This window comes from Geotrypetes seraphini, chromosome 1 (assembly GCF_902459505.1).
Source record: "Geotrypetes seraphini chromosome 1, aGeoSer1.1, whole genome shotgun sequence".
In the NCBI taxonomy this organism is placed as follows: domain Eukaryota; kingdom Metazoa; phylum Chordata; class Amphibia; order Gymnophiona; family Dermophiidae; genus Geotrypetes; species Geotrypetes seraphini.
In genome coordinates, this window is record NC_047084.1 from 536,958,938 (window position 1) to 536,981,832 (window position 22,895).

The window sequence follows — 22,895 nt, forward strand, 5'->3', positions numbered from 1 at the left end:
GCATTCAAAAGTTTAAGTCAATCTATGCAGTGTTTCTGAGCTATAATACGTCATCCTAATCACAAAATTCCATACTTTAAATTCTATCATTACTACTGCTCTAATGGTGCTACAAAAATAATTTCCTATTCTATGTATATAGCAGTTACTCTTGATTCTCTGAACAGCATTGACTATCTCAGTATCTAGCATCAGGCATGAGCAATGTCCACTAGATAGAGCATGTCTTACTTACTGAATCTAGGTCGTGGTTGTTTATTGCACAGTCTTATCACATGGTCATGGGTGTCAATGCTAGGGGAAACCTTTAACTAATTCATTTCTTTTCTTTTTTCCCCACCAATGTTAAAACTTCTCCATCTCATCTGCGCCTGAATAGTGTGCATCACTACTACTGCTACTTATCCCTTATATAGGCATATGCAGCGCTGTACATTTTGACATTTATAGACGGTCCTTGATCGGAAGAGCTTACAATCTAACTTGGACAGGCAGACATGACATAGAGGGTAAGGGATGCAGAGCCCAAAGTGAGAGGAGTTAGGAGTCAAAAGCACTCTCAAAGAGGAGGGCTTTTAAATGGGCCTTGAACACTGAGCCCACCATAGGGATTCGTGCAGCTTGTTCTATATGCATTTTTTTTTTCTGTTCCTACTATGTACTTTTCCTGTTGACTACATTTTCCACTCTTGGCCTTGTTTTTCCCCAGCCCGCATTCTCTCAACCACTACCCTAAATTTTTCCCTGTCCTCCCACACATATGTGTTACAACCACCATCCTAAAATTTTCCCCTGTCCTGCCACACAGATGTGTTACATTCAAACCACATTGCTCCATTACTTCTACTTTTTTGTTGTTTCTGAAAGGGAAGTCCATAGGCCATTATTAAGATGACTTAGGGAAATCCACTGCTTATTCTTAAGATAAGCAGCATAAAATCTGTTTTATTACTTGGGATCTAGCTAGGTACTTGGGACCTGGGTTTGGCCACTGTTGGAAATAGGATACTGGGCTTGATGGACCTTTGGTCTGTCCCAGTATGGGAATTCTTATGTTCGTGTGACTTAGGCCTGTATGCATCTCACTGGATACCTGGCATTTCAAGGTCTCCGTTCTCTCGCACTCTAGCCATGTTGTCATGTGAACAGGAACCAAGAATCCTAGTCACTGTGGTTCTCCACTCAGGATTTTATAGACCTCTATCATATCCCCTCCTCAGTCATCTCTTCTCCAAGCTTAACCTTTTAAGCCTCTCCTTATAAGATCTCCTCAATCATTTTGGTCATCCTTCTTTGAAATTTTTCTACTTCTGCTATATCTTTTTTGTGATATGGTGACCAAAATTGCACACAATACTAAAGGTCATACCATGGAATTATATCAGAGGCATTATTATAATCTTTATTTTATTTTCTATCTCTTTCCTAATAATTTCTAGCTTTTTTGGCCACTGCTGCACATTAGCCTTCAAAGATTAAGTGCTCTGTTATAATATTACCCTCCCTATGGCCTCACACTCTGTAATAATAAAAATAATTTTATTCTTATATTCCGCCGTACTGAAAAAGTACTGCCTTTAAGTTAGGTTATAGTAAAATAATTAGGGGGACCAATATTCAGTAGAGGGTATAGAAGATGAAAAAGTGAGGACAATGAGGAAGGATGCCACATTTGAGCTCCTCCATGAACCCTTGAGAAAGTCTCTTGGGCGAAACGGGTCCCGTCGGGGCATGCTAGAGACACTGCATTAAAACAATAAGTAAAAAGAATTCATGTTGTCAACTATTTTTATTTCTGGATTTACAATATAGAAGTAATTAGACCACATAAGTTACACCACATAAGGAGGCAATGTAATGTGCTGAAGCCAGATATACAGTTGCTGGGTGCTTTGATATTGATGACTTTGAAGGCTCTGTTGCCATCCTGGTGTTGAATCCGAGCAGTGAGGATTACAGTCGCTGTGGTTTGGACCAATATTCAGCCCACAGTGGTCAGCAGTTTTTAGACCACTGATAGCCATGAGCAGAATTAATCCTGGATATTCAATGCTGGGCCATGTCCAGACACCAGCATTGAATACCCAGGTCATCCGCCAATCCGGAAGATATGTGGATGCTGACCAGTATTCAGTGCGGGCACCTGCATAGCTAAGCAGGCAAAGATAGGATTGTCTGTTATGTGCCCTTTCTGCCCACTAAGGGCATTAGCACTAGCATTCAGGTGCCCATGTAACTGCCAACTCCTCCACAGACCACCTCAGCACTAACTGCATAATACCGTGATGATCAGGGGATATTATGTGGCACTATGTGGTTACGTGCTGCATCTGAGATTAGGCCAGTGACGGGGTTTAAGCAAGACTTGATTCGTTTAAAGAGCTCAGAAAAGTATACACAAAAGATTTCTCACTTTTTTTTTTCATTCAGTGTTAAAATATTTTTTCCGGGGTAAATGATTACCGTATTTCCCCATTTATCCCAGGACAAGCAGGCATGATATTCTCACATGTGGGTGACGTCATCTACGGAGCCCCAGCGCGGACAGCTTTTCAAGCAAACTTGCTAGAAGTTTCAAGTTTGCACACTGCACCACGCATGTGCATGCCTTCTCGCCCACTAGAGGGCGCATCCCACGTCGTGGTCCTCAGTTCAATTTTTTCCGCGGAGCCAGAAAGCCCTGTGGATTTGAGCTCCAGTTTTGTATTGCCTTTCTAGCTGCCGCGTTTCGTTGTTTCTTGTATTTTGATCGATTCGCGGTGCTCCTTTCTTGTATTTTTTCTTCGTTAAAAAAAAAACAAAAAACAATATTTTACTTTTCGTTAGGCTCCGGGGGCTCCCGGCAGCCGTGGCCGCGGGACGTCGGTCGTTCCCGGCCTTCTTTTTCGTTGATGTCCCGTCCTGTTACGGGATTTAAAAAGTGCAGCCGGTGTGAGAGGTTACTTTCCATCACTGACCCTCACCGGTGGTGCATTGTTTGTCTTGGGCCGGATCATCCGACAGCTTCGTGTGATCACTGCGCTACTTTTCAAACCAGAGCCCTCCGTCGCCGTAAGGCCAGAATGGCGGAATTGTTCGCCGTGGACGCGCCGCCTAAGGCCTCGACGTCGGCCTCGGCCCCGGCCTTGACCTCGGCCTCGGCGTCCTCGGGGGCCTCGGCTTCGCCTCGGCCCTCGGCTTCGAAGGCGTCCTCAGGAAAACCGGCTTCGGGTAAGTCCTCTGTTCCATCCCCTTCAGCAAAGAAGCCATCCTCTACTCCGGCTAAGGCGGGTGGGTCGACCCCGGCCCCGCCTCGGACCTCGACTTCGCACACCCCGAGGGAATACTCGAGACCGAGGTCGCCCTCCAGGGAGTGTGCTCCGGACCCGGAACTCCCGACCTTCGTGGGGATCCCGGCCTTTCAGGACCTCCTTCGAGCCCTTATTTCATCGGAGCTGTCGGGGGCCCTGGAAGTGTTGCAGCGAGCTGCGGTTCCGGCGGCCTCGACCTCGCAGGCCTCGGCCGGGGCGCCCTCACCCTCGGAGGCCCCGGCCTCGGCTCCCTCTACCTCGGGAGCCCCGGCCTCGGTGGCCTCGGTCTCGGGTACTGTGGCCCCCTTAACCTCGGCCCCGGCCCTGCCCTCGACCTCGACCTCGGGGGGGCCGCCTGAGCGGAGTGTGCGGCCCAAGGAAAAGTTGCGCAGAGTGCGCCGTATTTCCTCCTCTTCCTCGGGGTCTTCCCGGGACGCCTCGCCCTCGACGCGACCTCGGACGGGGCGCCGATCGAGGAAGCTGAAGCGCCCGCGGGGCTCGCCTCGGAGGCACGATCGTTCCTCGCCGCTCGGGGGCGAGGCGCTTCAGGTGTCGGAGTTGCGCCTTGACAATCCGAGGCTCCTCCGATCACCTCATGGGAAGTCTTCCCGTGCCGCCTCGCCGAGGAAGTGGGAGAGTGTCCCCCGGACCCCGGGGTCCTCACCCAAGGGTTCTGCGAGGCGGAGAACTTCTCCTTCCCCCTCGAGGGCCTTGGAGAGAGGATCCTGGGACTCGGGGTCGGTCAGGGATCCTCATTATTCCCATGAGGCCTCTCCCCTCTCCTCGGTGGGGAGGTCGAGAACCCCGTCTCCCCCGGCCAGGCCGTCCTCATTTTCAACTTTTGTTCAGGACATGGCCCGAGCCCTGGGGTTAGACCTTATGGTCGGTTCACAATATTCCAAAGAATTTTTGGAGGAGCAGGACCTTCCCACTCCTCCTAGAGAGGTGCCTAGGCTCCCCCTCAACAGAGTCCTTCTGCAGACCTGGTTGAAGAATTTGTCGAACCCTCTTACAGTCACGTCGGTGCCTTCTAAAATGGAAGCGAAGTATAGGACGGTGCCCCCTAAAGGGTTCGAAAAGGCGCAGCTCTCCCACCAGTCTCTTCTGGTGGAGTCTGCCCTAAAGAAGTCACAGCCCTCACGGGTTTCTGCGGCGGTTCCACCCGGCAGGGAGGGGCGGACCCTGGACAAGTTTGGCCGTCGCCTCTATTCAAATTCCCTGATGGCCACCAGGGTTCTAAATTATGCCTTCACCTTTTCCTCCTATTTGCTTGGCATGGTGAAGGACCTTCCTCAATATCGAGACTCCTTACCGGACTCCCAAAGAGCAGGATTTGATAAGTTTATGTCCAACCTGTCTCAATTGCGGTTGTACCTATTTCATGCGGTGTACGACGCATTTGAGCTGGTTTCGAGGGTGTCGGCCTTCGCAGTGGCCATGCGCCGCCTGGCCTGGCTTCGCACCCTCGATATGGACCCAAACCTGCAGGAACGTCTTGCAGACTTGCCTTGTGTGGGGTCCGAGTTATTTGACGAGTCCTTAGATGCGGCGACCAAGCGGTTGTCGGAGCAGGAGCGCTCGTTAGCATCCCTGGTCCGCCCCAAACCTAGACCCCCGCCGCAGAAACCTTTCCGTCCTCCGCCGCGTCGATATCCTCAGAAGTCGACTCCGGCTTTTTCAAGGCCACCTCCGAGGCGTCCGTCTCAGCGAGGCAGAGGGGGACAAACCCAAGCCCCGGCGCAGGGTCCTTCTAAACCCGCGCCTTCCTTTTGACGGGCTGAGCGGACGGGGCGGGTTCCCCTCCGCGAAATCTCAGGAACCCCTTCCTATCGGGGGGCGTCTTCGGTTCTTCCGGATGGCATGGACCGAGATAACCTCAGACGCTTGGGTGCTCCGGACCGTCTCCGAGGGCTACTCGCTCAACTTTGTGTCCTCGCCACCGGACCATCCCCCAAATCTAGCCTCTTGCAACCGATCGCAGCTGCCGACCCTTCTGGCCGAGGCCAGGGCCCTATTGGTGCTTCGGGCGGTCGAACCGGTCCCCAAGGACCAGCGGGGTACGGGGTTTTACTCCCGTTACTTTTTGGTCCCAAAAAAGACCGGGGACCTGCGCCCCATACTGGACCTCAGGAAGCTCAACAAATTCCTGGTCCGGGAGAAGTTTCGAATGCTATCTCTCCCGGTTTTATATCCTCTCTTGGAGGAAGGGGACTGGATGTGCTCCCTCGACTTGAAGGAAGCATACACCCATGTTCCGGTGCATCCCGCCTTCCGAAGATTTTTACGATTCCAGGTGGGGGACCTGCACCTCCAGTACAGGGTCCTACCCTTCGGCCTGGCTGCGTCCCCACGAGTCTTCACGAAGTGCATGGTGGTGGTTGCGGCAGCCCTGAGGTCTCGTGGGCTTCATGTGTTCCCTTACCTGGACGATTGGCTCATCAAAGCCCCGACCAGGGAGGGGGTTATCTCAGCGACCCGACAGTCTATTGCCTTCCTGCAGAGCCTCGGGTTCGAGATAAACTTTCCAAAATCACAGTTGTGCCCGGCTCAGTCTCTTCAATTTATAGGCGCGGTGCTGGACACGGTGCGCCTGCGCTCCTATCTCCCGCCCCAGCGGTTGGAAGCCTTGGTGCGGATGGGCCGTCAGGTCTCTCAACTGTCGGTGGTGTCGGCCCAGCGCATGATGATGCTGCTCGGCCATATGGCGTCGACGGTCCACGTCACTCCGTTCGCTTGGCTGCACCTGAGGATTCCTCAGTGGGCCCTCGCTTCCCAGTGGCGTCAAGAGTACGATCCGGTGTCTCGCCTCGTTGCGGTGACTCCGCTTTTGCGGAAATCGCTGCGTTGGTGTTCAGACTCTTCAAATCTGTCCAAGGGTTTACTGTTTCTCACCCCTCCTTTTCGCAAGGTTCTGACCATAGACTCCTCGGAGTACGCGTGGGGAGCCCACCTCGACGGTCTTCGCACGCAGGGCCTGTGGTCTGCCGAGGACCGTCGGTGTCACATCAACGTGCTAGAACTTCGGGCCATCTTTCTAGCACTTCGAGCATTCGTTCACATATTGCAGAATCAGGTTGTCCTCGTCCGCACGGACAATCAAGTGGCGATGTACTATGTGAACAAGCAGGGTGGCACGGGTTCTTGGCCCCTCTGCTCGGAGGCTCTTCGCCTTTGGGAGTGGGCGGTCTCCCGGAACATCTTCCTTCGGGCGGTCTACATCCAGGGAGAACTGAACTGTCTGGCAGACAAACTCAGTCGACTTCTGCAACCGCACGAGTGGACTCTACACTCCGGAGTTCTGCGCGAGGTTTTCGCTCGCTGGGGAACGCCGCAGGTGGATCTGTTTGCCTCTCCGGAGACCCGCAAACTGCCCCTGTATTGTTCTCGGATGTACTCCCGGGACCGTCTGGAGGCCGATGCCTTTCTTCTCGATTGGGAAGGGAGGTTCCTGTATGCGTTCCCTCCCTTTCCCCTGATCATGCGAACGTTAGTACATCTCAAATCGTCCGCTGCCATGATGATTCTCATTGCACCTCGGTGGCCGCGTCAGCACTGGTTCTCCCTGCTGCTTCAGCTCAGTGCCAGGGAGCCTCTTCTTCTGCCTGTGTTTCCTTCTCTGCTGTCTCAGAGTCAAGGATCCATGTTACATCCCAATCTTCAGTCATTACACCTGACAGCTTGGTTTCTTGCTCCCTAACTTCGCCTGGTCTGTCTCAATCGGTGAGGGAGGTGTTGGAAGCCTCACGTAAGATCTCGACGAGGCTTTGTTATTCGCAGAAATGGACCAGGTTTTCCACCTGGTGTTCGTCTTTTCACCTGGATCCGGTGTCGGTTCCAGTGTCCTCGGTCTTGGACTATTTATTTCATCTGTCGCACTCTGGCCTGAAGACCACTTCGGTGCGTGTTCATCTTAGTGCTATTTCTGCTTTCCATCAACATCTGGATGGGCGTCCCCTGTCGCTCCATCCTTTGGTGACACGCTTCATGAAAGGGTTACTCAGGGTTTGTCCCCCTCTTAAGCCTCCTTCAGTCGTGTGGGATTTGAATGTGGTTTTAGCTCAACTGATGAAACCCCCTTTTGAGCCACTCAACAAGTCTCTCTTGAAATTTCTGACCTGGAAGGTGATGTTTCTGATTGCCCTCACCTCCGCTAGGCGGATTGGGGAGTTGCAAGCCTTGGTTGCGGACCCTCCTTTCACTGTCTTTCATCATGACAAGGTGGTTCTCCGTACCCATCCTAAGTTTTTACCTAAAGTTGTTTCTGATTTCCACCTCAATCAGTCCATTGTCCTTCCTGTGTTCTTTCCGAAGCCCCACTCCCATCCTGGCGAGACGGCGCTTCACACGCTTGACTGTAAGAGGGCGTTGGCATATTACCTTCAACGCACCAAGTCTCATAGGAAGGTTCCTCAATTGTTTTTGTCCTTCGATCCTAATCGATTAGGGCATCCTGTTTCTAAGCGCACTCTGTCTAACTGGTTAGCTGCTTGCATTTCTTTTTGCTATGCTCAGGCCGGACTTCCGCCCCCGGGTCGAGTCACGGGGCATAAGGTCCGAGCGATGGCAGCTTCGGTGGCTTTCCTCCGATCCACTCCTATGGAGGAAATATGTAAAGCTGCCACTTGGTCTTCGGTTCATACGTTCACCTCTCATTACTGTCTGGACACTTTATCCAGGAGTGACGGCCGGTTTGGCCAGTCGGTGTTGCGTAATCTGTTTTCCTGAATTGCCATCCTCCCACCTGCCCTTTTTTGGTTGGCTTGGAGGTCACCCACATGTGAGAATATCATGCCTGCTTGTCCTGGGATAAAGCACAGTTACTTACCGTAACAGGTGTTATCCAGGGACAGCAGGCTTATATTCTCACAACCCGCCCGCCTCCCCGGGGATGGCTTCTCTGCTAGTTATGGAACTGAGGACCACGAGGTGGGATGCGCCCTCTAGTGGGCGAGAAGGCATGCACATGCGTGGTGCAGTGTGCAAACTTGAAACTTCTAGCAAGTTTGCTTGAAAAGCTGTCCGCGCTGGGGCTCCGTAGATGACGTCACCCACATGTGAGAATATATGCCTGCTGTCCCTGGATAACACCTGTTACGGTAAGTAACTGTGCTATATAGGCTGCGGCCTATATATGGATTTTGCAAGCCTGCCCAGTGGGTGCGGCTTATATAACTGGGGCGGCCTATATTGTTTTTTAAAATCCTCCCCCTTACCTCCCTTGCTAAACAGCTCACGACTGCCTCCTCGAATCTCGCGGCCAGCGGTGCAGGGCAGGAGTGATCTTTTTGATTTCCAGCCTGGCCTCTTGCTGCTTCCTGCATGGCTTTGCCATCGGTTCTTGCAGTCCCGGTTCTCCTGCAAGAACTGACGGCAAAGCCATGCAGGCAGCAGCATGGGGCTGGGCTGGAGATCGAAAAGATCGCTCCTGCCCTGCACCGCTGGCCACGAGATTCGAGGCAGCCATCCAGCGAAGGAGGTAAGGGGGGGATGATTTTAAAAAAAACAGTATAGTCTAGCCCAGTTACTGGTAGATAAGCCGCGGCTAATACAATGGGGTGGCTTATCTACCAGTTTTAAAACTTGCATAGACATTTTCTGCGGCCTATACAAGGGGGCGGGCCTATATGTGGGGAAATACGGTAATCTCACTATTTGACAGTGAAAATAAATCTGGTTAGGTATGTCAAGGGGTTAATATATGATGCCCCTTTATACCTTTTAAAACAGTTTTTATGCATTATTACTATTAGTCATTGCATAGCTATACCAGGTATCTGCAACATTTTATAGATACATAGAATAATCAGTCCTTGCTTCTTGAAACTTGCATTCTAAGAAGACAGAGATACAAGATAGAGAGCATTTAAGTTAAGACCGGGCCCAATTGCAAGGAATGAGACCTAGTGAGAGTACCTCTAGGGGAACAGCTTATGGATGAAGAAAGATCATATGTGACATAAGTATATTTAAGCGTTAAAAGCTACACCTCAAAAAGGTGCATTTTCAGGCTGAATTTGAATCTGGTCAGAGAGAGGTTACTTGATAATATCGACATTAGAGAAAAATGAATGCTGCTGAGTTCTGAACAGACTGAAATGGAGAGAGATCATTTAGTGGACAGCGAAAACAATAGTGCGCAGTCGTGGACCCAATTATTAAAAGCATTTATTCAGATAGGAGTATCTGCTACCTGGTTAAGTGCCACTGATCAGGGACAATCACTGACTTTCTGCAACATTATCTGGATGATGCATTTAAAATAAAATAAACTCCCCCAACATTATCCAGATAGCACCAGGTCAGAACCTGTGCACAACTAGAAAATATCTGGATAGCAGCAATATTTGTCACCGGTATCTGGGTAACTTAGGGCAGCAAAAAGCTGTCACAAGTTAGCAGGGCAGTTAGCCAGACATTGGTGCTGAATATCGCTGCTGTCTTGTTTTCTGGCTCTGTTCCCAGACTGCTACGGCACTATCTGAGTAGTTTTCTAGAAATAGGCATTGGATATTGCTTTTTATGCAGATCAAATATCACCATTCTTTTCAATAACTATATGATTACACTAAATCTTTATCAATTAAGTCCTATTAAAACTTTATTTACTTATGCTGATTCAGTTTACTTGAAGTAGATTCTAACTTGAATAATTTTTCTGCCAAAATCAATTCCTGTATTTCCAAATTACAGTCTTGGTCTTTTCAGATTCAAGTGAAATTAATTGTTATGGTTTGGGCCAGAACTTACAAATTTGCCGAGTACAGTTACTCTTAATACAGGTGAAGTTTTGCCTATAGAGTTCTCTTCTAGAATATTGGGAATCTTTTTAGATTCCTCTCTTTCATTCCATCATCAGGTAAATAATCTTAAGAAATATTTTCTTAGTTTACGTACATTGAAAAGTGTCCATCTTTTATTTTACCAACACCATTTTGCAGTATTAGTCCAGTCAATCATTTTAGCCCAACTGGTCAATTGCAATTCCATCTATTACATTACATTACATTAGTGATTTCTATTCCGCCATTACCTTGCGGTTCAAGGCGGATTATATCCAAACTAAAACAAGAATTACATTCAAAATTTGAAGGAATAGAATAAGCGATGACATAAAATTTTTAAGGTAATAAAACGTTGGGTAAAGAGTTACCAAAGGGAAGTGGAGGTCTTTGGGAGATAAGAATAGGGTGAATTATGGGGTTTTAGATAACGTTTGGTAGATAGAAGAGTATTAGAGAATTCTAAGGGTAAATAGAGTGTTGGATGTTGGGTTGGGATTGGTCGTGCCGGATAGGTTTTATGTGTTTTTTGAAGAGTATGGTTTTAATATCTCTCTTGAAGGTTTTGTAGTTTGTAGTCGAAGATAACAGAGTGGTGATTTGTCTGTCCAGTTTAGCTGCTTTGGAGGCTATTAGGTTGTTATAAAGTTTTTTCGTTTGACATTTTTGGATGATGGGTGAGTGAATAGTGAGTGGATTCTTCTGTGTCTGGTTGAGGAGGATTGATTTAGTCGGTTATTCCAGTAGGTTGGGCTTTCTCCTTTGATAGCCTTGTAAAGTAAGCAGTAGAATTTGAAGTGCACTCTCGCTTCTATTGGAAGCCAGTGCGAGTCATGGTATGCCTCTGTGATATGGTCATATTTTTTTAGTGAATAGACAAGTCTTAGGGCTGTATTCTGTATTGTCTGCAATTGCTTCATCATGGTCGCGGGACATGGTAGGTATAGTATGTTGCAGTAGTCTATCATCCCAAGGATAAGAGATTATACCAATAGTAGGAATTGCTTCTTTTCGAAGAATGTTCGGATTTTTCTTAGATTTCTCATGGTCATGAATGATGCCTTTATTATTTTGTTAATTTGGGGTTGCATGGTGCAACCTCTGTCAATTGTGACTCCTAGCAATTTTAGTGTAGGTTGTATTGGGTATGAGATCGAGTTTATTACAAGATTAGTTAATGTTGGAGTTTTGTTGTTTTCTAGTAGGATGAAATTTGTTTTGTCAGGGTTAAGTTTTAATTTGTGCTCTGTCATCCAAATTGCAACTGATTCGAGGGTTTTGTGTATTGTGCTTGTCATGACGGGTTCTGGTTGGTCGAAGGGTAGGAGAATAGTGATGTCATCTGCATAGCTGTATGAAATTATGCCATGATTAGGTAGTAGCTGAGGGAGGCTATGTATATATTGAATAGTGTAGGTGATAGGCGTGATCCTTGGGGAACTCCGCAGGGGTTGGACCATGGTTCTGATTTTTCTTGCATTATTTTGACTCTGTAAGTTCTTGATTGTAGGACTCCTTTGAACCATGCAAGTACTTTGCCTGAGATTCCTATTGAGTCGAGAGTTTGTAGAAGCATGTCGTGGTCTACCAAGTCGAAGGCTGCAGAAAGGTCTAGTTGTATCAGCAAGATTTTCTTGCCTGTACAGAGGTGTTGTCTTGCAGTGTCCATTAGTGTTCCTGTTGGTTTAGGTAAAAGAAATGAGAAAGGGCTGCAGTTAATTCAAAATACTGCTGCAAGGTTGATTTTCAGGAAATCGAAATTCGATCATGTGATACCTTTTGTTAAGGAATTTACACTGGCTTGTTTTAGAGTCCAATTTAAATGTGTTTGTATAGCTTTTAAAATTATACATGGACTTTTTGATTCCTTGATCCCTTTGAATGTATGAATGGTTCTACAGCCTGAAGATCTTGATTAATTTAAAGACAAAGGTATTGGATTAGTCGGCAAAATTGCTCACTCTTTCTTGTATTTATTAACTGCATTATGGAAGGATCTACCTCGTCAAATAAGATCCTATATTTCTCTTCAGGTTTTCTAAAAATAAGTTTTAAAACTACGTTATTTCAACATTTTTTTTTAAATGATAACTTTTAAGGATTGTGATGTTTTTCTTGTAGATAAATTGCTGTAAACCGAGATGAGCCCTATTTTTTTTAGGGATGATTCTGTATATAAATCTAAGATTAGATTAGATACATGGATTTTCAGCACCAGTATGTGGACAGCAGCCGATGTTAAATATCTGGGGTATGTTTAGATGCCATGGCCTCCATTTAAAAGAAATGCTGACCACCATGTTTAAATATATTTCATGTGTTTCACTTAAGAAATGATGTCTGATCCAGCACTGAACTTGCAGAACAGAAAATTGGACTATTATTGATATACCAGTTGTGAGGGCTTAGTCTTTTGGGATGAGAAAAATAGTAAAGATTTCGAGATGACAGGTCTGTGGTGCCTCTCGATCTGCATCTCTTTTCAGATGCTCTGTTAAGAGTACTGATTATGGTAATTTGTAAAGCACCATATTAAAGCTTCTATGAGACATGGTGACTTGTGAGCAGACTTAAATCCCAAATCAGAGCATTGCATTATCCTGCTACTTTGCTTTCTGCATTACCACTGCTAAATCTCGGCCCACTAACTCATTTTGTGCTTCACAGGACTGTGCTGATGGGACGACACCGCCCATGACTCTGGCTGAACTGAGAACTTTCAATGACAGTGAACTGAGTACAGAGCTAACCAGTGCGCTGAGGCGGTAAGTATGCTAGGAGAACTAGCAGCATTTTATATTTCATAATCAGTTTTATGAATTATCTCTGAAGAAGACCCAAAACAATTTACAATGCACATAGTCCATAGGATTCAACCCCTTATCACCAGCCCATTCACTCAACCTTACCTACTCTCCCTTCAATAATAACAGAATCCATACACCAATCTCCCTTTGTTTATCTCTTACAAGACATATGTAGTAAATGCTTGAATCATCAGAAAACTTCCTGATTGGCTTCAGTAGGAAGTTTCTACTACCATGAATACACTAGGATCTCTATTCCAGCCTTGGATTTAGTATTCTAAGCTGCCAATACACCTTAGAACCATATAAGTAAGAATAAACAAATAAAGATGACTGATCAGGGCAAACATTATTTGAATTCTGTGACCTTGTTTCAGCAGCACCTCATCAAGGGATATTCTATTTATTTATTTAACAAACTTATAGACCACCTAAAACCTAAGTGGATTACATACATACAATAAAAATGATATCAGTAACATAAAATAACAAACAGTAATATGATATAAAATTGCTCATCCTACATGTTCTGCTCCCTATTAAACAGTGCTACTCATCTTTTTTTAAAAACAAAACCTTCTACAAATAGGGATGTTTTAAAAAGCTTTTTAAAATGCTGAATTTTATTCATCATCCTCAAGTATGGAAGGCTATGTACATTAATGCCCGCAGTTGAGGCAATAAAATACTGGAATTAGAGACGGAGATGAGGAGTCCCGACCTAGATGTGGTGGCAATATCTGAAACTTGGTTCACGGATTCCCATGGATGGGATATGGCTATACCAGGTTATAACTTACTCCGCCGAGACAGAGAAGGCAAAAACGGAGGAGTGGTAGCACTATATATCAAGGAAGAAATCAAAGTTACCAGAATCACAAGTGTCAAGTAAACGGGGGAGTCCCTCTGGGTGAACCTTGCCAGGGGAAGTGGCAAATGCCTGTATCTGGGCATTGTATACAGACCTCCTAAACAACAGGACGACATAGACAAATAATTAATTGAAGACATCGAGACCATCACTCTGTGTGGAGACACTGTACTGTTAGGGGACTTCAACATGCCAGATATAAACTGGAACAAACTTTCAGCTACGACCAGCAGCAGCAGAAGGCTACTAACCTCTATACGGGGAGCACGACTCAAACAAATGGTACTGGAGCCCACCAGGGATCGGGCAATTCTAGACCTGATACTCACCAATGGAGATAGCGTCACAGAGGTTTTGGTAGGTGAGGCGTTGGCCTCCAGCAACCACAACATGGTGTGGCTTCACCTCAGTAAGGGATCCATGAGGTCGAACACGTCAACGAAGGTCCTTAACTTTAAGGGCACCGACTTCGAGAGCATGGGAGATTTTGTCTATGAGGCGCTGCAAAACCAAGACACAACAGATGATGTGGAGGTAATGTGGTCAGCTCTGAAATCTACCCTACAGGAAGCAACCAACCTCTTTATAAGAACCGTGAGTAAACGGTGGAGAAATAACAAACCCCAATGGTTCTCTGCGGAGATCTCGGAACTCGTAACACAGAAGAAAAGAGCATTTCTATCCTACAAACAATCACAACGACCAGAAGCCAAAGAAGCTTATCTATATAAATCTAGAACTGTTAAAACAGCGGTCAAAAACGCAAAACTCCGGATGGAAGAAAATTTAGCTAGGAATATTTAAAAAGGGGATAAATCCTTCTTCAGGTATGTTAATGATAGAAAGGGGAATACAGACTGGATAGTGCGCCTGAGGAAACCCGACGGCAACTTTGCAGGATCGGACTCCGATAAAGCCGAACTACTAAACAAATACTTCTGCTCAGTCTTTACCTGTGAGGCACCAGGATCCAGTCCACAGCTGCAAACAAGGGAGAGCTCAGAAGACCCGTTCAGGAATTTTGAATTTTCCACCAGAAGCATGTACCAAGAATTGTCAAGGCTCAAAGTGAATAAAGCCATGGGACCGGATAAATTGCACCCCAGAGTGCTTAGGGAATTGAGAGATGTCCTGGCAGAGCCGTTAGCCGTGCTCTTCAATCTTTCTCTGAGCAAGGGAAAAGTTCCATTAGTCTGGAAAACAGCTAACGTCATTCCGCTCCACAAAAAGGGATGCAGGTTAGAGACTGTAAATTACAGACCAGTAAGTCTCACATCAATAGTGTGTAAACTTATGGAAACATTGATTAAACACCAATTAATATACGGTTCTGGACAATGAGAGATTGAGGAATCCCCACCAGCATGGATTTACAAGGGGGAGATCCTGCCAATCCCACCTGATCAGCTTCTTTGGGTAACAAAAAAACTAGATAAGGGAGAGTCCCTAGATGTAGTGTATCTGGACTTTAGTAAAGCTTTTGATAGCGTCCCACACCATAGACTTTTGAACAAGATGAGTTCGTTGAGGCTAGGAGAAATATTAACTGCATAGACTGGCTCAGTGGCAGACATCAAAGGGTGGTGGTAAATGGTACTCTCTCTGAAAAGTCAGAAGTGCACAGTGGAGTACCACAAGGCTCGGTCCTGGGTCCAATCCTATTTAATATCTTCATACAATATCTGCCTCAGGGACTTCGAGGTAAAATTGCATTATTTGCCGATGATGCTAAATTATGCAACATAGTGGGCGGAGGTATCGTGCCCGACACTATGACACAGGACATACTTTTACTGGAGCACTGGTCTACTATTTGGCAGCTGAATTTTAATGCCAAGAATTGTAAAGTTATACACCTTGGAAGCAGAAACCCATGCAGAACCTACACTCTGAATGGCGAGACCTTAACTAGAACTGTTGCATAACGGGACCTGGGAGTAATCATTATTGAAGATATGAAGACAGCCAATCAAGTGGAGAAAGCCTCATCCAAGGCTAGACAAATACTGGGTTGCATCCAGAGAAGTTTTGTCAGCCGAAAGCCCGAAGTGGTAATGCCGCTATACAGGTCCATGGTAAGACCACATCTGGAATATTGTGTACAATTTTGGAGGCCACATTATCAGAAGGATGTGCTGAGAATAGAATCGGTCCAACGGTTGGCCGCCAGGATGGTCTCAGGACTCAAGGATATCCCATATGAAGAACGTCTAGGTAAGTTACAGCTATACTCTCTCTCAAGGAACGCAGAGAGAGGGGCGACATGATAGAGACATTCAAATACGTTACTGGCTGTATTGAGGTGGAAGAAGACATCTTTTTCCTTATAGGACCTACGCGACAAGAGGGCATCCGCTAAAAATCAGGGGCGGGAGATTTCATGGTGACACTAGGAAGTACTTCTTCACCGAAAGGGTGGTTGACCGTTGGAATGATCTTCCACTTCAGGTAGTTGAGGCCAATAACGTGACTGACTTTAAGAACAAATGGGATCAATATGTGGGTTCACTTCAAAGAAGAACCTAGGGAGGAAGATTCTTTGAGTGGGCAGACTTGTTGAGCCAAAGGCCCTTTTTCTGCCATCATATTCTATGTTTCTAAGTGTCCAACCAGGTTATTCGCTAAAGGCTCTGCTGGTCTCAATCCCGCTCCCCTCTGAAGTTACTTCCTGATTTTGAGGGGTGGGATCGAGACCAGCAGAGCTTATAACGATTTAGCAAGAGGGAAGGCCCCCCATGGTGTCTGGCTTTCTTATTGCCGGCTGGTTTAGCGGGACCGGGACCGGACCGAAAGCAGGGCTGCTCACAATCCAGATGTGCTGCTGACTCCTCATTCCTCCCAGTAGCCGGCAAACAGCATGGAAAGCCGCTGAGAGGAATCAGCTGCCTGCCTCGCATGTCTGGCCTGTCCCTGACCCGCAACACTGTTGGAAGAAGCAAAGGGTAAAAGTTGATGGGGAGAGATCTTGGATTGTGGATAGCATAACTGGTTTTAATAAGGGTTTGGACAATTTCCTGGAGGAAAAGTCCATAGTCTGTTATTGAGACAGACATGGGGCAAGCCACTGCTTTCCCTATATTGGTAGCATGGAATGTTGTTACTCTTTGGGTTTTGGCCAGGATATTAGTGACCTGGATTGGCCACCGTGAGAACGGGCTACTGGGCGTGATGGACCATTGGTCTAACCCAGTAAGGCTAGTCTTATATTCTTATGGATGTAGGTGGAGGGAGAGTAAGAGAGATAAGGTATTGGAGGAAAGTGGGAGAGGATATGCTGGATGGAGGGGACAAGAGAGTAGATACTGATTAGAAGAGTGAAAAGAAAGGGAAAAAGAAAGAGAAGATGCTGGAAGGGGAGAGAGAGGGAAGAGTTAGTAAAAAAAAAAAAACTGGAAAATAGAAGCAGATAGAGATGCAGAAAAATGAGGAAAAATATGATTGGTGTATTTCCTTTTAAAAGACAGATTTAGTACAGGCCTGTGCAGCATTCAGCTGCCTTTTAAGTTTCAGGCCAACCCAGGAGGATATAAGGAAAAGCAGGAGAAAGCTTGCTTGTATGCCAGAATGCACTCCCCACCACCACAATTCTGCTGCTCTAGGTAGACACAAATATAAACTGAGATTTTGGGCCAAAAAAATGTCTAAAAATGATGATCTTGTTTTTTTTTGTCTCATTTACCTACCCAATAAGTGGCACTGCTGACTCTGTGGCATTCTTGCCATTCCCTTCCTTCCCTGAGGTGTCCTGTTCTAGCTAGCTTTTCCCTCAGCCCTTCTCCTCCCAGACCCAGCATAGGCCCCTCCCTGGGCCTGACTTACAACTCTGGTGGTCTAGTGGTGAGCTGGAGCAGCAGCGATCCTCCTGCCCATGCGGTCTCCATACTGAAAATGGCTGCTGCAAGTTTCAGTGGCACTCGCATAAGATATAGTCTTATGTGACCAATCTCATGGAGAGGGGCCTACAGCGGATCCAGGAGAAGAGGGGCTAGGGGCAGAACCAGATGGGAGGGAACAGCAGGCATGCCAGATGCCACAGGGGAGGAAGGAAGGAGAGAAAGGATTACTTGAACATAAACCATTGGTTTATATTCAAGTTATCATTTTCCCCCTTTTTTTGTTATCTGTGTTTATATTCAAGAATATATGGTAATATGCCCAGTAGCAGAGTTGGCCTTGCATCTATTCTGTATCCATTAGTTCTTTATTAGAATTCAGCCTTTTACCATATTTTTATTGTGATATACTAACCCCTGTTTTGTTACTATCCTTTGAAGATACATCAGTGTGAATCATGCACTCCTGCTTGGCTCTCTCCTTTCCCCCAAGAGCTAGTTTAAAAGTCGCTCTGATATGAGTGCCTGCAGCCTGGTTAAGGTAGAGTCCATTCTTTCAGAGTAGGTGCCTCCTTTCTAAAAGCATTGCCCTGTTTTAACAAATATAAAACTCTTCCCTATGCAGTCTCCTTCATGCACTGAGACTCCAAAGTTCAGCTACTTCTAGATTCCAGCTTGGGGAGTGAGGGGGCATGATTCTGAGAATTCTACCCTTGAAGGTTCTGGATTTTAATTTATAACCTAGAATCCTAAATTTGACCTCCAAAACCTCCCTGCACTTCTCAGTTTCACTGGGAAGTAGAAGGGAGCATATCAGTAATCATTGTGCCATTGCAAATCAAGAGAACATCCCACCCTCAGAAAATTTGTAAAGAACATAAGCCTTGCTATATTGGGGGTAAACAAAGTCCATCGAGACCAGTATCTTGTTTCCAGTAGAAGCCACTCCAGGTCACAAATATCTTGCAAGATTCCAAAAGAATAAAACATATATCCCAGAAAAAAGCAGTGAATTTTCCCCGTGTCCATCTTAAAATCATGTGAGCAAGGATCCTTGTCTTTGTAGCCCCAGAAAAGAGTCACCATGATTATGTCCAGGGTAGGCTGTAGCACCTACTCTTGATCACCAGAAAGAAATGTCTGCTTCTGAGGTGGATAAGGATCCTGCTTCTCTTCAACCGTAGTCTATCATTGCCGCCTTCAAGTAGGCAGGGAATAGTACTCTTCCCAGCTACCACAGGCCATGCTGCTTCTGACTACTTGGAAACACCTGTATCTTTGGTGTTTTGTCCTTGATGCTTCTCCCTGCCCACTGGAAGAAATACCTCTTAGAAACATAGAAATAGTATTATGCTTCTATGGAGAAAAGTTGTTCTTTTCCCTGATCTTTTGGATTTAGGGCAGAGGTATCCAAACTTGGCGTTCACCAGTTGAGGTTGTCAGGATTTTCACAATGAATATGCACGAAATGTATTTGCATACAATGGAGGAACTGCATATAAATTGCCTTAATTTTCATTGGGAAAATCTTGAAACTGACTGGATTGCAGCCCTTGAGGACTGAGGTTGAACACCCCTGATTTAGGGGCATTGAGGAGAGACTGCCTGATGGGCAATCAAGAATGCTCTGGAATAAAGGAAAATAGGTAATATCTTAAGCTCTGTATGGCCTTAAAGGGTTTTCTAGTACAAAAAGCAAGAATCCTGAACATTTGGGTAGTGCATCGCTCATGAGGGATGCAGAAGGAATCAAGCTATGGTAAAGGTGATTTATATTCCGCTTTATTTCTTGCAGATTACATAAAGTGTTGGGCAGGTATAGTTGTTAAGATGTTTAGTCTTAGGGATTTTGGGGATTATTTGGGGGTCCAACATTCAAATAGGTAGGTCTTCATATTCTTTCGAAAGATGGTGTAGTTAGGTGCAGTTCTAACTGCAATTCTTGTTCGAGCCACACTCGCTCCTTCAGCACTCCTTGCAGGGACGGCGCAGGCAGAGATTTCCATGCTGCACATAAATAGCTGACCCAGAAACCTTCTCTACAACATTAGAGTTGATGTCGGAGGGAAGGCTTTTGGGTCAGCCACGTGTAGCCTGTGAATCGCTGCCTGCGCCGTCCCTGCAAGGACTGCTGCTGAAGACAGAATGAACTGGGTCAGCTTCAGGGGGGGGAAATGGGGAGGGGTGGAAAAGGAGGGAGGGGTAGAAAGCAGGTAGGAAGGCTGGATTCCTGCCAGCGGCGGCTTCTACAGATGGGTGGTTACTTACGTGCAGGGAGGGGGGTAAGAACTCGACACAGAAGGAAGGGAGGGGGCATGAACATAGGACACAGAAGAGAGGGAGGAAGAGGGCACCAACTTGGGACATAGGTGGGAGGGAATAGAAAAGGAGAATTGTTGGGTGTGAGTGAGAGGGAAAGATGGGGAAAGGAAAAAAGAGGAAAATTGATCATAGAGAGGAGAGAGATGTATGGAGGAGAGAAAGATGAGAGGGAGAAATGTGGGATATGGTGGTGGAGAGGGAACAGAGGGACAGATTGAAGGGGATTGTAAGGGGGAGGAATGTTGGACATAGTGATGGAGGGAGAGATGTGGCATTGTGCTGGAAAGGGGTGATAGAAGGAGAAATGGGCATGGGGCTGCACATGATCCGGGGTATGAAAGAGGGAGAAATGTTGGATGTGACAGTAGAGGGTGTAGGAGAGATTCCTGGATCTCTCAAGACATACAATATGAGAGAGAGAGAGAGAGGCTTGTTGCCAATAGGGGTGAAGGAGAGAGGAAGAAAAGTTGGACTCATGGAGGGACAGAGAGAGATGTTGGTTGGGGAAAGGAATGAGGTCCAGAGGAGATGAAACATGCAGGAGGCAGAAAGTGTTGGACTCATGGAGAGAGAGAGAGGTGGATAGTGAGGGCACAAAGGAGGGAAGGAGAAATGTCACAGGAGAAGGGGGAGAGGGCATAGAGTAAAAGTTGAAATGGAGGAAAAGAGAGAGATGTTGGTTGGGGGAGGGAATGAGGACTGAAGGAGAGGAAGCATGAAGGAGGCAGAGAGAAAAATGGATTGGTGGAAAGGAGGGAGAAATGTTGGATGTGGTAGTAGAGAGAGTGGGAGAGATGCACCCTGGATCTCTCTCTTTCCCCACTCCCTTTGCAACAAGGGAGAGAATGAAAGAAGGGCAGTGAAAGGGAGACATTTTGCCAATGGGGGTGGAGGAGAGAGGAAGAAAAGTTGGTCCCAGGCTCTGGTTTCCATTTGTCTGTTATCTCACTCACCAGGGTCTCCTGCCCATTTGCTGTTTTCTTCTTTCTCTATCCTCACTATTCATCTTCCATCTCTGTACCTTCCCTTCTACTGCCATATCGAACATTTCTGTTTCTTTTCCTCTGTCTTCTCTCTCTCCTTCCCTTGTGCACTGGGTCAATCCTTTCTATTCTCCTCCATGCAGTATCTCACCCTTCCTCCCCTCCATTATCATGTGCAACATTTCTTTGTTTTCCCATGTACTCTCTCTCCCTGCTCTCCATCCTATGTCCAACATTTCTCCCTCTCTTCTCCATTCATGTCTCCCTCCCCTCCACCATATGCAAGATTTCTCCCTCTCCTCCACCCCATGTCCAACAATTCTTCCTCTCTCCCTTCTCCCCTCTGTGCAGATGTCTTGCTTCCTCCTATTCCCTTGTGCAGCATCCTTCCATCCATCCATCTCTCCTATCCCCTCGTGCAGCACCTTCTGACCAACCCCCCCCCCCCATCATGAGATCTAACATTCCTTTGGGCCTCTCAAAGCAGCAGTGGCTGGCAGGCAGAGGCAGTGTGGTGAACAGGCTGCTTCTGACCTGCCCTTCTAGGGCTTCCCTCTACCCCGGCATCAGTGACGCAGTAGAGCAAAGGCCCCAACGGGACAGGCCAAGAGCAGTCTGTTAATCTGCTGCCTCTGCCCGCTGGCCACCACTGCTGCTGCTGTAGGAGGCCCAGAGGTATGTCAGGACTCACTGAATCGGTGAGTTCAATTGTTTTAGAAAACGAATTGATTCACCAAAGTGAATCGATGCAAATCGGGCAGCACTATCCATGGGTTCAAAACTAAAGTGTTTTTCTACTGGAAAGAAGATTATTGAGTCAGGAACCTAATCTTCCAATTGGTTTAGCGCTTGTCTTTTTCAGTAGCTCAGAGTAAGTTAATTAGGTATAGCAGGCTCTTGGGCCTTGCTGCAGTCTAAAGAAGACTGGATTCAGATTGGCTATCAATCATATCACATGGCACAATAGATAATAATTCTAATTATTTGTTTGGCTATGTCAGAAATTAAAAAAAATCCCTTCTCCCGTATGCATATGCCCTCAGCTAATTCTGAAGCCCACAGTGTTTAATATACGACACCATTACTTTAAAATATAGTATTTTATTAAAATTGTACTTGCTGATCCTCCATATTTAGTTGATTTATAATGGCAGTCATGGACCTGAAGCTGTGCTCAGAATAATGTTAGTGCTCATAGCCCTGTAGCACATTAATGGAATACAAAATGCATCTTGAACGTCATTATCTTAAAAATAAATTGCTGAGCTCCAGAGGCCAATGCAGAAAGTATGTGCCAGGGTTCTCAGCGCAAGGTTTCCTAATTCATATCTAAAAGAAAACCATTGCACCTCGATGCAGTAAGCAAACAGAATGCAAATGGGGTGGGGCTGATTTGAATAAAATATGAACTGACATGGGGAGAACATGCCACTCGCATGTTTACTTGTGGGCTGTGCCACTGGCAACTGTTTAGCGCACATAAAATTGTAGACACCCAGAGCTTGCATGTATATGTATCTGTGCATGTGCTGAGATTTTCTTGTGTGCATACAGTTTGTGAAATACCAGCATTATTTATGCACACAATAGCACAGCAGCATTCCGCACATGTAGCTCTAGATGCCATTATACAATTTCTGCAAATATCAACTTTGTCAACAGCATCAGAAGGAGGGACTCGGTCGGATGAAGGTCCCGGAGCAGCTTTGCGTGCGATGTTGCCTGCCTCTTCATCCACGAAGCTTCTGAGAGGCACAAAGGGGTGACCCGGGGGGTTTGGCGGTTTGACCCGCGATCGGGAGGGAGGCTGTTGGACCCTTGATATGGGGGGCTGCTGGCTGGGAGGGGTTCCACTGCCACTGACCACCAAAGAACTCCTCAGAATTTGTGTTAAAGCCTCAGAATTTCAGCTTTCTAGGCTTTTGTGCACATCTCTGCATCTGTGTGGAATAGCTAATATCCTTGGTAGCACAGGATTTAAACGTGCTATGCACTGATGATGTGCGCTAA

At 46.4% G+C, this 22,895-nt stretch overlaps 1 protein-coding gene across 1 annotated transcript in view; it reads left to right on the top strand.

The window, feature by feature from the left end:
- Positions 1–22,895, top strand: part of MCC (MCC regulator of WNT signaling pathway) — a 572,218-nt gene that overhangs the window by 532,329 nt on the left and 16,994 nt on the right. Inside the window, 1 exon segment of the mRNA XM_033929092.1 lies at positions 12,737–12,834. Within this exon segment, the coding sequence (XP_033784983.1) occupies positions 12,737–12,834 (98 nt within the window).